Consider the following 14994-nt stretch of genomic DNA (forward strand, 5'->3'; position numbering starts at 1 on the left):
TTCCCTCAAGACCACCATGGCCCACTTGGCACTAGACTATGGAATGCTGTGGTGAGACATGGTCTTTGATGTCTTGTAGGTCTCGATTCAAATCCTTACCTGTGTGGTTAGCACTCTGCTGCACCTATTAAAAGTATTAATTACAGCTAACTAGTCATTTGCCAAGCACCACTTTCAGAAGTATTTTCCATGTCTAAATTCATTTAATCACTTATCTGTTTTACAAACGAGGAATGTAGAAAGGGAAGTCTCAAAGCCATTGCACACACAGTAAAGCTATGATTTGAGATCCAGGTGAACAAGCCTGTGCTCTAACTATATGTTTTCTAAATGGTGCTGGGGTCTAAATTGGAGCCAAGGTCCCCTGACACTCAGTAGATAGTTAGCAGATACCTAACTCCCCCCCAACACCCCCGCCCCCGCCAACTCCTACAGAGGTCAAGACAGTTTACTAACAGCCTTGCAGCCAGCTCTACATCTGGCCTTCATGCAAGGCCCAGAGATCAAGTCAGGTCAGCTAGCCCTGTGCAAACATCCATGTTACATCTCACTTGGATGGTTGAAAGTATTCTGGAAGTTATTAAAGAGCTACTTGTGATGCTTAGTGATAAAAACACTATCAGGAGACTGGGAAGCAGGCTCAGTGGTTAAAGGTACATGCTTGCAAATCCTGCTGGCCTGGGGTCAGTTTTCTAGCACTCACATAAAGCTAGACATAAAGGTGCTTATGTCTGGAATTCATTTTCAGTGGCAAGAGGTCCTGGTGTACATACACACACACCCAACCAATAATAAAAATCACCATTGACAGAAGCACTCAAGGCATCCTAATGTTAAGGTGAACTGAGCATGGATGTCCCAAGCTCCCAAAGTGGTCACACTATTCATTAAAAAAAGACAGCTGGCCAGGCATGGTGGCGCACGCCTTTAATTCCAGCACTTGGGAGGCAGAGGTAGGAGGATCACCGTGAGTTCAAGGCCACCCTGAGACTACATAGTGAATTCCAGGTCAGCCTGGGCTAGAGTGAGACCCTACCTCAAAAACAAAAAAAAAGTTGGAGGGATGGATCAGTGGTTAAGGCACTTGCCTACAAGGCTAAAGGATCCAGGTTTGATTCCCCAGTACCCATGTAAAGGTGCATGCCTTTTAATCCCAGCACTCAGGAGGCAGAGGTTGGAGGACTGCTGAGAGTTTGAGGCCAGCCTGGGACTACAGTGAGACCCTGTCTCAACACTGCTCCCCGACCCCCCCCAAAAAAAATACAGAAAAATAAATAGGCCAAGACTGTAGCACTGTGGTCGAGAGCTTGCCTAGCATGGAGGCTCTAGACTGACCTCCCACACTGGGAAAAATCAACACCCAGCAGGTTTCTTTTCCTATTAATTGTCTGAGCTTCTAGAATCAGTGGTGTGTTGGCTTATTCTCCTCAGATGAGTTCACCCAGGAATGGTGTTGGCAGACTCCCATCAGAATGACTTCAGCCTTTCTCAGCAAGTGGCAAGCACAGCAGGCTGCATTTTCTTGCGGCATCGTCAGGCACCGATATTAAACCCCATACAGTCATGAGAAACCCAGCTGGGGACTCTAATTTCAGCAGGCTCCCTGGGATTTCCAATGACTGGCCCTTTTCTTCCTTTTCAATTTCATTTGGCAAACAGTTAAAAACAAAACCTGCTAGCAAGGCTCCACATTCCAGGACCAGGGTCCTTCCCAAGCCTTCAAAGCACTGGCTCTGAAAGAACCATCTTCTACCCAGGGAGCTCCCGGCCCCCAGCCCCAGAGGCTTCTAGGAACCCAGTAAGAGAAAAACCTGGTCCCACGCAGCGTGGCAACTGAGAGGGATGATAAAGATGCCCCCAAGACTCTCAGAGCACATTTCCGACCCCTAATGACTTGGATTCCGCACAGCAGTAGGACGTGGCTTCCCTGCGTAACCCTCCTTAGCCCCGTGGCGAGGCTTGAGGCAAGGTGAGCGCACATGCAGCCCAAGCAGCACTTCGGTGTTAGCTGGGGCACGGTGAAGGTGCAGCGAGCACAGTCCCCCCCCAGCCCAGGGCCCCGAGTCCTCGGGTTCCGACGGAACGAGACGGAAGAGTGACTGAGACACACTCCCTCAGGAACCAGGTGAAGCCCAGAGCAGGCTTGTAAACGCATGTCATTTGATTGAAATAGACAACGATAAGGCTGCCCACCCCTCTTTTCAAAGTCTTAGAAACAACATCATTTTTAAATCTTGGGTTTTCTAATTACTTTATTTTCATTTTCTCAAATGTAACATTAAATCCATCCAATGTACAGATATTCCTACACCTCCTTATACATCTTATTCTTGCTAGCGATGATATTTAAAATAATGAGAAGAAAATCATCCCACTAAAATGGTGACATTTTTGAAATATGGGTTTCATATTATGTGATGGGAAATGAATTCCTTTCCTACCCCTCCAAGAAACTCCTTCAGTCCTCTGCAGAGCTACAGGAAGACAGCTGCTAACCATGGCTAACATGAGGAACCCATGCACTCAAAGGGCCCTCAGACAACAAGCATTGGGATTAAACTTCTGAAACAACTTCTTTATCTGTACAGAGTAAGAATACAGAAGAAAAGCAAGGTTTTCCTTTTAGCCCTTTTATTAGTGTTTTGCCTCCAACCCAAGTTATTGCATACCAAGCAGCTATGAATAATAAGAACCAACTGACTTAAAGTCCCTGAAGGGCATGCAACGGAACAGTCCCTGGAGCACACGTCAGGTCCCGGGCGCCCAGCCTGGCGTTCACTTCGCAGACGGAGGAGCCGCGGCCGGGTCGCCAGCCGGGTCCGTCGTGCTGCTGGCATCTGGAAGTCCGGCTTTGGCTTCTGCTTGGTGGCTTTCGGCTTGGGGGCCTGCGTCTCTGGAGCCCTTGTCCTTGTCGCCTGCGGTGGCACCCATCCCCATGATTTCCTGCAGCGGCTGGTCGCTCTCAAGGTTGCTGGGCTGCAGTTCGTAGACCTGGACCTGACCAGGGACATCCACTGCCTTCTGCTCGAGCTTTTCCAAGATGGTCTGAACCTTCCGGACCCCGTCTCTCCTAGCTTGACGCACGTCGGCTCGGCCTTCGGGGTCCACGGAGTCCAGGGCCAGCAGCTCTTTGGTTAGGTACTCCTCGATCATCAGGTACCTCTTGTCAGTCTTCTTGCCTTCGAAGTGGCTGACAGCCTCCTCTAGGCCTTGCACCTTCTCCAAGATGGCTTCCACTTTGAGCACGCCCGGATGTTTGGGGGGAGCCGCAGCTTCTTCAGGTTTCAGAGGTACAGTTTCGACCGGGGCGGGGGCGGAGCTGGGGGCCACCTGGTCTTCTGTGGCCACGTTCTTAGGGGGAGAGGGCACGGCCGAAGGGGCGGGGCTGGGCGATGGAGGCGGCGCAGGAACCGGGGCAGAGGGAACCTTTACTTCCACCTTCTCCGAGGGAGGGGCTGGCTTCTGGGGGGCAGGCTTCGAATCAGCCTCCTTGCGGATCACTTGAATGGGGATGTGGCCAGGAGGGAGCTCTTGTCCAGCTGGACCTGGCTTGCTCTCTGGTTTGTTTTCAGGTTGGGCAGTAGCTGGAGACTCTCGAGGGGTCATGGGCTGCTGGAAAGAAAGGACAGAAAGAAATGTTTAATAACTTGCTGAAAGTCACAAACATCATGTATGGCTAGTACCGATTAGAAAAACCAAGTAAGTTTGTTCTGATGCAGACTCTCACTATAGCCAAGGCTGGTTTTGAATTCAGGGCATGAGCCACCATGTCCAGCTTGAAAATGACATTTTTTTAAAAAATATTTTATTTATGTATTTGATAGAGAGGAAGAGGCAAATAAGAGAGAATATGCATGCAGGGCCTCCAGCCACTGCAAACAAACTCCCGATGCATGTGCCCCCTTGTGCATCTGGCTTATGTGGGTCCTAAGGAATCGAACATTTTATTTTTTATTTTATTTGAGAAAGAGGGAGGGAGATAAAGAGGCAGATAGAGAAGGGGTGCATCAAGGCCTCCAGCTGCTACAAATAAATTCCAGGTGCATGTGCTACCTTGTGCATCTAGCCTATGAGAGTCCTGGGGAGTTAAACCTGAGTCCTTTGGCTTTGCAGACAAGTGTCTTAACCACTAAGCCATCTCTCCAGCCTGAAAATGACATTTTTGTTGTCTTGTTTTTTCGAGGCAGGTCATATTGTATGTAGCCCAGTCTGACCTGGAACTTATTCTGCAGTCCCAGGCTAACCTCGAATTCATGGCAATCCTCCTGCCTTTGCATTCTAAGTGCTGGGATCACAGGTGTGCACCATGACTGGCTTGAAAACGCCCCCCACCCCCCATCATTTTAAAGGGAGTAAGTATGGGCATACCAGAGCCTCCCATTGCTATTGCAAACAAACTCCAGATTCACGTGCAACTTAGTAGACCTGGCTTGACCTGGGTACTGGTGCCTTTAACCATTGAGCAATCTCTCCAACCCAAAAAGGACTTTTTCTCTTTTGGTTTTTCAAGGTATGGTCTCTCTCCAGCCTAGGCTGATCTGGAATTCACTGTGTAGTCTCAGGGTGGTCTCTGCCTCTTGAGTGCTGGGATTAAAGGCATGCACCATTATGGCCAGATGAAAATCACTTTATTTTCTTCCAGTTTTTTGTTTTGTTTTGTTTTTCAAGGTAGGGTCTCACTCTGGTCCAGGCTGACCTGGAATTAACTCTGTAGTCTCAAGGTGGCTTCGAACTCATGGCGATCCTCCTACCTCTGCCTCCCTAGTGCTGGGATTAAAGGTGTGCGCCACCACACCTGGCTGGTCTTCCAGTTTTTTGAAGTACAGTTTCACTCTAGCCCAGGCTGACCTGGAATTCACTATGTAGTCTCAGGGTGGCCTCGAACTCACAGCGTTCCTCTGCCTCCTTAGTGCTAGGACTAAAGGCAAGCACCACTACACCTAGCTAAAAATGACTTTTTTAAAAAGCACTTTCAAAGTCACCCAATAACCAAAATAAAAACCTGGTTATTAATCATGTCTTTGACCAAATATGTTAAGTTTTCACTGACCACTCTGAGCTACTTGTCTGTTCCTCTCAATGGGCTGCTCTGTAGATGGTATTCACATGGAAAGAAAACCCAGCCAATACTACTTTGAAAAATGAAAATAGCATGCCGGCTCCTGAGGGAGGCTTGCTCAGTGATCCTGAGTGATTCTGACTCAGCTGCCTTGGCTCCCCCCCACCTCACCTCACCGCAGGCTCAGCTCATGGTGACCTTTTCATCTCCTGTTCCAGAAAGAAATCATCTTTTTTAGAGCTGTGACAGCCTGGAACTTTCTACCCAGACAGAGGTATTTTCCTGAGAACAGGCAAGACGCTCAGAATAGTTCCCCAAGAACTGTGCTTGCCCACAGTGCCAGAGCTCAGCGCCCGCCATGTGGCTGCCCTCCGCGGCCCCAGCCTGCAGTCATTCCTGGGCCTGGAGGCCACAGTCACAGCTTGTTAAGTGTAACTACGCTCAAAATAGGAAGAGAGCTGGGCGTGGAGGTGCACGCCTTTCATCCCAGCAGTTGGGAGGCAGAGGTAGGAGAATCACTGAGTTTTAGGCTGGCCTGGGACTACACAATGAGGTCCAAGTCAACCTGAGCCAGAGTGAGACCCTACCTCAAAATCAATAAATAAATTCTTTGGGCTGGAGAGATAGCTTAGTGGTTAAGGCGCTTGCCTATAGACCTAAGGACCCAAGTTTGATTCCCCAGTACCCTTGACACATGTGTCTGGAGTTTGTTTGCAGTGGCTAGAGGATCTGGGGTGTCGCTCCTCTCCCTGTATCGTTCTATCTGCCTCTTTCTCTAATGAATGAATAAATTAATAAAATATTTAAGGGCTGGTGAGATGGCTTAGTAGTTAAGTGCTTGCCTGTGAAGCCTAAGGACCCTGGTTCAAGGCTCGATTCCCCAGGACCCATGTTAGCCAGATGCACAAGGGGGTGCACGCATCTGGAGTTCATTTGCAGTGGCTGGAAGCCCTGGTGCGCCCCTTCTCTCTCTTGCTCTCTGCCTGCCTGCTTCTCTCTCTTTTTCTCAAATAAAATGAACAAAAAACTTTTTTAAAAATATTTTAAAAATAAGAATGCCACGGCTCTTCCAGTATCACTAGATTACAATATCTAATCTAAGGCCATACCACCCTGAACTCACCCAATTGTCTAGTTTGTATCTAAAATCCTGAACAATCTCACATGCCCCAGTTTAGAGGGGAAATAAATGTTGGCCTATTCCAGTTCTGAAGTACTCCCAAGTAAAAATATTAATTCTACTTTACTGTTCAGATAAATCAAATCCTTGAAAGCTTCTAAAAATGGTTCTTTGAACAGGCTATAAAAGTTAGGATACCATGATCAAGGCTAATAGAGGTGAAAATGGGACTTGATGCTGTGTCACTATGGGGAAACAGGCAAGATGTAAGAATAATCTCTCTACAAACATGAGCGTTTGATCCCGTGGCAAGCCCCTTTTCCACCACATCCTCTTTGCCAAGCGTCAAGAGTTGCCACTCATCCACCTACCACACATCCCTCTTTGGGCTTTCAAAGCAGGGGAGGGCTACATGAGGAGAAACGCTTGGAGAGGGTGTCCCGCAAGAGCCTGTGCTCTTCAGAAATGTCAAGGTCACGAAAGCATCGAACAGCTGGGTAAGAGTTCCAGAGACCAGAGAGGAGTCAGCTAGGCAGTGCTCATGGGCCTGGGTTGGATCCTGAGCTGGGGAAACTAGTGAAGGAGACTTGGAAGTGAAGGGTATACTGGATAATGCTATTGTACAAATACAAATTTCCTGAATTTGGTGGCTCCACATGGCTGCTCGCTCTTTGAAAAATATTTTAATAGTTTATTTATTTATTATTATTTGAGAGAGAAAGAGAGAGAATGGGCATGCCAGGGCCTCTAGCCACTGCAAACAAACTCCAGACGTATGCACCACCTTGTGTATCCAGTTTTACGTGAGTCCCACGGCATTGAACTTATTAGGTCCTTTGGCTTTGCAATTGAGCCTAAGGACTCAGGCTCAATTCTCTAGTACCCACATAAGCCAGACGCACAAGGTGGCACATGCGTCTGGAGTTTGTTTGCAGTTGCTAGAGGCCCTGGTATGCCCATTCTCCCTCTCTCTCAATTAAATGAATCAATAAATTAAAATTGAAATTTTAAAAATATATTTTAAGATGAGAGCATTATCTCTATTTTAGGGCCCTAGATAGTGTCAACATTTGTAGAAAAAGGCTATGTCAAATAAGCAAAAGGGTTTTTCCTTTTAAAAACTGGTCCAGAATAACTCATCTGTTCAAGTTATAGCCAGAGGAGCCAGAGTCACTAAATGTCCCACAGTTAGGCTGCAGGCTGTTCAGGGCCAATGACCTCCTCAGAAAACTGGTAGCATACATATACATACATACATACATACATACATACATACATACATATATATATACACACACACATACACACACACATTTATACATATATATGTATCTCCACTAGAGGATGAGCAGGCCTGTACACATGAGTGTCACCAGGCCAGGGTGCCTTCTTACCCACCACTGGCAGCTGCTGTATAAGCCTGGGATCACAGTACCCTACTGCAAAGGGAAGAGACAGGTCTCAGACACAGTCCCTTTGTCATGAGGCTCACAGCTGGAGATAGGAGGAACATTGGGAATGCATGCTAATCCAATAAGAGACTCAAGCACGGCACTGTGAGAAAGAGGAGCTGGCTTCCAGGAGGAGGCAGCCCAAACTGGCCCCTCGGAGGGTGAGCTGCGGGGCTCTACTGGTGTCTCGGGGATAAAGCCCAGCCTGGGAGAGGCCTAGGAGCGAAAGAGGCTCACAGAACGGAAGGAAAATTGGAGACCAGGCTGTGGTTGGGGTGTAGAGGGAGTACGGAGGGGACAGGAAGGAGGTGGTGGGCACTAAGGAACTCAGCCCCAGGAGAGTGAGAGTGGCAGAACCGAGCTCGGCCAAACCCTGTGCTCTGCCCCTAGGCCAGCGACAATGAAAAACACAAGCTGTGGAAAGGTCTGGGGGGTTGCGGTCTTGTCCTGCAGTTTTCAGGGTCGCAGTTTTGTCTAGATGCACCAATGCTGACTATGCAGGACTGTCAGGGGAGCCTAAGGCACCTGAGGAAGTCGGCACCCCCAGACACACCAATGCAGCTATACGCACTTCGGTTAGCAAAGGACTAATACCTGAGGCCTGTCGACCACGGTGTGCACACGGATGGGTGACGGTGAGTGCACTGGGGTGCTGCTTCTGGCTGGAGAGCCTTCCCGGCTGGATGCCCCCCGAACCGGTGACCTGAACGGGGATGTTGCCCGCAAGGGTCTGGGTTCCCAATCATCCCCCTGGATCTTGTGGTACACGGGCTGGTGGGTCTGGTATTCGCCCTGCTGAGCTGGGTAGTGGGTCTTCTGGGCTTGGTGGAAGGAGGGCTGGGCTGCAGGCCGGGCCACGTTCTGTTCGTGTATCACAGGAATGGAGATGTAGCCCCGTGGCAACTGGTGACTGCCCAGGCTGCTCCTGCCAGAGGAGGGCAGACTGGCTGAGGAGGATGAGGAGGAGCAGTCAGAGGCAGCTGGAGACTGGGACCGCTGTAACAGACAAAAGGCAGACAGCACCATCCGTGACCTTGTTGCCCTGGTATGCCAGTCTTCCGACAGCCAGGGAAACCTATTTCCCAAAGCCTCCCACCTGGAAATGTTTCCACTTTCAAAGTGTGGGGTCAAGGGCTGCAGGTGCCCCTCTGAGGGAAAACATGCTTAGCACGTGAGCCCTGGGTTCAATCTCAGCGCAGCCCCTACCCCCACCCCGAAAAGTGGAAAGACTGAGAGGGTTGGGGTGTGGCGCACTGGCAGAGCAATGCTCTGAGAGCTCTGGGTTCTGATTTGTAGTAGAACAGCAGTTCCCCGAGCCCGAGCTGAAATACGGGGAAGAGTTCCCTGCCCCATCACAGGCTGACTGAAGATGAAGTAAAACCCCTCGTGCTCAGGCCTCGGCAGGCAGCAGTGTGCGCACAGGAAGGGCTCGGTCCTCCATTTGTTGTGACTGCACAGCTTTCCGCTTCCTCTTAACCCTTTTCTGCTATGGAGAACACAAGAGCGCATGGTAGCTGGGTGTGTCCCAGCCCAGGCCAGGCCTCCTCTTCTGGGTTACCTTCTACTCATCCAGAAAGTGAGGAGGGGGCTGGGGGGTGGCTCAGCGTCAAAGGTGCCTGTTAAAAGCCCATCCGCCTGAGTTCAACTCCCCAGCAAGCACGCGAAGCCGATGCACGGGGCAGCGCACACGTCTGGAGCTCACGTGCAGCCCTGGTGGTGGTGGTTTCTCTCTTCCTCCCACCAAGTTAAAAAAGAAATTCGTGGGCTGGAGAGATGGCTTAGAGGTTAAGCGCTTGCCTGTGAAGCCTAAGGATCCCGGTTCGAGGCTCGGTTCCCCAGGTCCCACGTTAGCCAGATGCACAAGGGGGCGCACGCGTCTGGAGTTCGTTTGCAGAGGCTGGAAGCCCTGGTGCGCCCATTCTCTCTCTCCCCCTCTATCTGTCTTTCTCTCTGTGTCTGTTGCTCTCAAATAAATAAATAAAAAATTTAAAAAATAATTCGTTCAAGTGAGGAGGACCTCTCCCCAGGTGTTCCAAAGGGCCTTGTCAGCTCAAATTTACCAAGATTTCTCTAATGTGGCACTTTGATTTTGGCACGGAGCCTTTACACACACAGGAACTGCATCTCTAAGGAAGGAAGGAGGCCTTCCGTTACCCCACGTTTGTACCCCCAAGCAGATGGTGAAGATGAACACCCGCAAACTGTGCTGAGAGGCAATCAACACTCTGCTGCAGACAGGAAATGACGGTTTGTGCTCGAGCAGCGCCTCAGACTAAGGACATGATCTACAGACAGGGTGATGAACAGGGCTTGCTGCTCGGGAATCCCACCAGGTCCACTGGCTGTGTATCTCAGCTCAGATCCAGATGAACCGTATGCACACATAGTAATTAACACTTGTTTCAGCTAGGCTCTCATACATCCCAGGCTGACCTTGAACTTCTGATCCTCCTAAACCCACCTCCTGAGTGCTAAGACCATATAGGTGTGCTTTACCATATCTTATTTTTCCCCTCGTTTATTAGGGTATAGTTTCACCCTAGCCCAGGCTGACCTGGAACTATGTAGTCTCAGGGTGGCCTCGAACTCATGACGATCCTCCTATCTCTGCCTCCTCAGTGCTGGGATTAAAGGCGTGCGGCCATACTCATTCTTTTACGGGGTGCACAGGCATGCTAGGCAAGCAGTCTTCCTCAACAGAGCTACATCCTCAGCCCCTGAACAGTATTCTTTAGCTATTAATTCGCCTTGTGGTGCTGAACATTGGGGCTCAAACCCGATGCTGAAGCTGCTGGTCCCATAACCAATGCTAGGTTTTCTTTCCAGAAACTCTTGAGGGCAGAGAAGCAGTCCTGCTTTCATCACGGGTATACCTCTGAACGGCTGATGTGTATTCCTGAGGACTGAGCTAAACAGTCACCCACAGCTCTGCTTGAAATGGAGCCCCCCAAGTGAATGAGGACTGCTGGAGTGAGGAGCCAGGTGGCCAGGCTTCTGCTCCTGGCTCTGCTGTTCCACCTTCATGCATCTGACCCAGGAGGTTACGATGTCACGCCTGGCCACTCGAATAACACACCTGCAAGACCAAGTGTGGCTCCCAAACTGTCTCTGATGGAGACCAACTTTGATGCCAAAACCCTGTGTGTTACACCAGGGGCCTGGCCCAGGGTGAGCTAGGCCTCTCCTTACCTCGGGTCCGTGGGAGGCCTGGGGCTGAGCTGCTGCAGCTGGCGGCCCCTGTCCACACTGCTTGTCTGCCTGGTTGGCTTCTGCCACACCACGCAGGGGCGACTGGGCCCTCTGAGGAGTAGCTGCTGCCTCGGTCCGGAATCGCTGCGCCCCAGGCTGGGGATAGGCATGGAAAGGGTGCGCCTGGCGGTTTTCAGAACCTTCATGGAGGACAGGAATGGGAATGTAGCCTGGTCGAAGCTGGGGGTACACAGGGTGGCCTTCTCTAGAGGGTAGCAGCCTGGAGCCCTCCCGGGAAGGGCCATTGGCAGAGGATGGAGGTTCCTGAAATAAAATGAGGAGAAAGAGACTGGTTAGGAATGGAAGACGCCCTCCCTGGCTGACAAGGAAGCCGCGATGCTGACTGCTTGGATCTCTCGGAGCTCACAGCTCCCCCAGGCTGGCTGGGCGCTCCCCTGGCCCTGCTCCCCCCACATGCCCACTCCCCTAGAGGCTGCCGCATGGCTAGCAGTTTTAAGATATTAGAAGGAAGCAGAGAGTGGCACAAGAAAGCCCAAGCTCCCACACTGGTCAGACAGGTTCCATGTTGGGTGGCAATGGGGCAGCAGTGTAGTCAAGCAGCCAACTGCCCCCAGTCCCCAGAGACCTGGACCAGAAGGTGATCACCCAGGAAGGACTCAATTCCTACCACTAAATTTATGGCACGCTTCTCTGCTTTTCCACAAAGGCTCTCGCATTTCCCAACCAAACAGTCTGTACTGGCCACAGCAGTTTGAAAATCTTTACAGCGAGGTGTGTGTGTGTTTCAGGAGCTGCCTCCTTGGGAATATTTTTAGAACACACTGCACAGAAGGAGAATCCACAGGAATGCAGAAGTGGAGTAGGAAGGGAACAAAACCCAGGGATTAATCGTGCCAGTCTGCGAGCCGACTCACTAGAGTCTCCTCCTGGCTCATCTGTGCGCTTCCTTGTAAAATCCAGTTTTAGAAAAAGAACTGCCCAGTCAGCTCAGCCAGAACCCCCTCCTTTCCTCTCTGACCACCCAGGTCATCTGATCGGGTTCTTGGCACCACACACCCCACCCCCACCTCCAACACTCCAGGATGCTGATGCCTGGCTGTCTTCAGTCAGAATCTTGTTAGGTCAGTTTAGCCAGAATCTTCTTAACATTGAGTAACTTCTCCTTTGAATAACTTTCCCACACATCCACTCTGTGCCTTGTCCTTGCTGAGCTGGAAATTGAGCCTTTGACCCCACAGCTATTGCAGTGGTCCCAAATAAAGTCTCCCTTGCCATCTTTTTTTTTTTTTTTTTTTTTGGTATTTTGAGGTAGGGTCTCATTCTAGCTCAGGCTGACCTGGAATTCACTATATAGTCTCTCAAGGTGGCCTCGAACTCCTGGCAATCCTGAGTGCTGGGATGAAAGACGTGAGCCACCATGCCCGGCTCCTTTGCCATTCTTTAACACACATCACAGAACAATTTACTCTTTAACACAACAAAGACTGGCTGGACAAGGAGCAACTGAGGGTCCCCTCTCATGTCCTCTCACGGAGTTGTCCTGGCTATTTTGGGACCCTTCAGAAGGCCAAGTTCCAGATGTACCACAGGGCAAGATCTTATTTCAGACAACAAAGCCAGCCAGCCACTCGCTGGGCAGCGATCTCTCTCACCAACCAGAGGCTGTGCAACGTGGCCCAAGCCATCTCCTGAGGGGGCCTTGTGCCTACCCAGTAGGTCAGCACTTAAGAGTGGAGACTGTCATGGTGAGGCCAACTCTCTTGGTGACAAAGGCCACAGGTAGAAAAGTTATGAGCAGCACTTCTGCTGCAAAACAGGTCAAAAGTTAGGGACAGACCCTGGGCTGATGTGCACTGAGAGACGAGACCATTTACTCTGCCACGTTTATTTATGTATATAGGCCTGTGTACCAGGTGGCTGGCCCTTTCAAGCCCACCCACTGCTGAGATCTTGTGCCTGGGAGAGCCTCCAAAACACAGGAAAGGCAAGGGTGTCACTGTGTCCTTGGGGACAGGACAGACGGGCACTTGGCACTCTCGGATTAGAATACCCACGTGCCCAGGGCAGTGGCATTATTTTAGCCTGCTTAACACTCAGGTCACTCAAGAGCAGGGGGTGGGACCAGCCTTGCATTCAGAACCCCATTCTAGCCACAAGGCATGCTCACCAGGTACCAGCAGGAGGCAACAAGGCCCCCTCTGCTACCACCCACCTTTCGGGCACTGTGTCTATGAAGTGAGGCAGTTACCATTCCTTGCAGTCAAAACCAGGGGCCCGCAGAAGTCCTGGGACAGCATTGTGGGGCTGTTTCCTCCAGCCAGGGACAGAGCTTCAGCAACAACACAGTGCTCAGAGCTACACAAGGAAGCCTGGGCTGGCCTCACCCACAATTTTTGGCCAATATTATATGGCCACACGTTTTATGTATCCTTAACTGGTCTGGTTTTTGAAAACAGGGTCTCATGTAGCCTAGGACTGCCTTCAACTTAATATATAGCTGAGAATGACCTTGATGGGCCTCAAGGGCCATCAGACTGTCAAGATGAGACGTGTACAAGTAAGGACAGGTAAAAGGTCTGGGGGTGCAACTCAGTTAAGAGCTTGCTTTCCTACCAGGCTCAAAATCCTGGGTTCGATCCCCAGTACAACTGAGCACAGTGGTGTATACCTCTAAGCCCAGCACTCAGGAGGAGGAAATAAGATCAGAAGAAGTTCAAGGTCATCCTCAGCTACATATCAAGTTCAAGGTAATCTTACACTACACATGACCCTGTTTTGAAGAACAGACAGGTTACAGATACATGAAACAAACAGGAAAGATGTTGACTTAGAAGGCAGAGACCACTGGGGCCTGAGGGGTCTCCTGGTGGAGGCTACCCTAGCCAGATGCTGTGAGCTTAGATAACCACGTTACTCTACAAGCCTTTATTCCCTTTTCTAGAAAATGCGGCAGGCAGTGACCACCCTGCAGAAGGATGGCCAGGTTTCATCACCACCAGCCCAGACTGGCCTCACCCTCCTTACCCTCGTTCCTCATTCACCAGTGCTGGGATGATGGGAGTATGTTACCAGGTCAGGCTTCACGGGGAGGCTTTAAGACCCACTGAGACAGACGCCCAGAGGATCCACAGTAAATGAGTTCACACACTAAAGATGCACAAGACTGTGTTCCTCAGACTCCAAAGCATTGAAGGAACCACAAATGAAGTACAAAGCTGACTGCTGGTGACAGACATCTGTCTGAATGTGGTGACTGCTGGAGGAGTTGGTGGTGGCTAGGAAGGTTCTGGAAAGAATCCCTAAGGAAATGAAAACACTGTGTCTGTATCCGGGTGGTGTAAGTGGACACATACCAAGTAAAATCTGTACAACTCTACACTTCCCTACCTCCTGCCACATCGCAACCACCCTACCAACTCCATGCCTCTCTCAGCCAAGCCCGGGTCTTGGCGGCTCCTCCCGGGAGGACCAACTGACTTCAGTAGACACCCCACAGCTCTATTAGAATAAATCATGTGACCAAAAATGGAAGCTCCGTGCTGGGCGTGGTAGCATACGCCTTTAATCCCAGCACTTGGGGAGGCAGAAGGAGGAGGATTGCTGAGAGTTTGAGGGCACCCTGAGACTCCAAAGTGAATTCCAGGTCAGCCTGGGCTAGAGTGAGACCCTACCTGGAAAAAACAACAACAACAAAAAAAAGGTCTGAGCTAGGAATGGTGATGTCACTTCCTAGTGCTTTCTGCTACCACTTGGGGACCCGAAAAGCAAAGCCTATTTTCACTGAGAAAGATGGATCGCCTGAGGAGTTGCAGGGCCTGGTCTGTTCTCATCACAATCCAGCAAAAAGACACTTTTTTTTTTCTTTTTGCTTATTTTATTCATTTGATAGAGGAGAGAATGGGTGTGATGGAGCCTTCAGCTGCTGCAAACGAACTCCAGATGCATGAGCCACCTTGTGCAACTGGCTTATGTGGGTCCTGGGGAATTGAACCTGGGTTTGGCTTTGCAGGCAAGTGCCTTAACTGCTAAGCCATCCCTGAAGGCCCACTTTATTACTTGAGAAAAAAATAGAATATCAGAGAAAAAAATCTTGTAATTCCTTAAGAATGTGCTTTCAACATGTCTCTCAGTTAATTTAGTAGTAATCAAGATTA

At 50.2% G+C, this 14994-nt stretch overlaps 1 protein-coding gene across 2 annotated transcripts in view; it reads right to left on the reverse strand.

Moving 5' to 3' along the window:
- Positions 1-2234: 2234 nt before the first annotated feature.
- Positions 2235-14994, reverse strand: part of Bag3 (BAG cochaperone 3) — a 28359-nt gene continuing 15599 nt past the window's right edge. Inside the window, exons 2-4 of one of the 2 annotated variants that reach the window (XM_004659212.2) lie at positions 10820-11143; positions 8225-8626; positions 2235-3609 (exon numbers count right to left, since the gene is read on the reverse strand). In XM_004659212.2, the coding sequence (XP_004659269.2) occupies positions 2776-3609; positions 8225-8626; positions 10820-11143 (1560 nt within the window). In that variant the 3' untranslated portion in view covers positions 2235-2775. Of the gene's footprint in view, positions 3613-8224; positions 8627-10819; positions 11144-14994 lie in introns of both variants that reach the window. The other variant, XM_045141758.1, reaches the window with a different exon arrangement.

The sequence above is a fragment of the Jaculus jaculus genome, chromosome 1 (assembly GCF_020740685.1).
Source record: "Jaculus jaculus isolate mJacJac1 chromosome 1, mJacJac1.mat.Y.cur, whole genome shotgun sequence".
NCBI lineage: Eukaryota > Metazoa > Chordata > Mammalia > Rodentia > Dipodidae > Jaculus > Jaculus jaculus.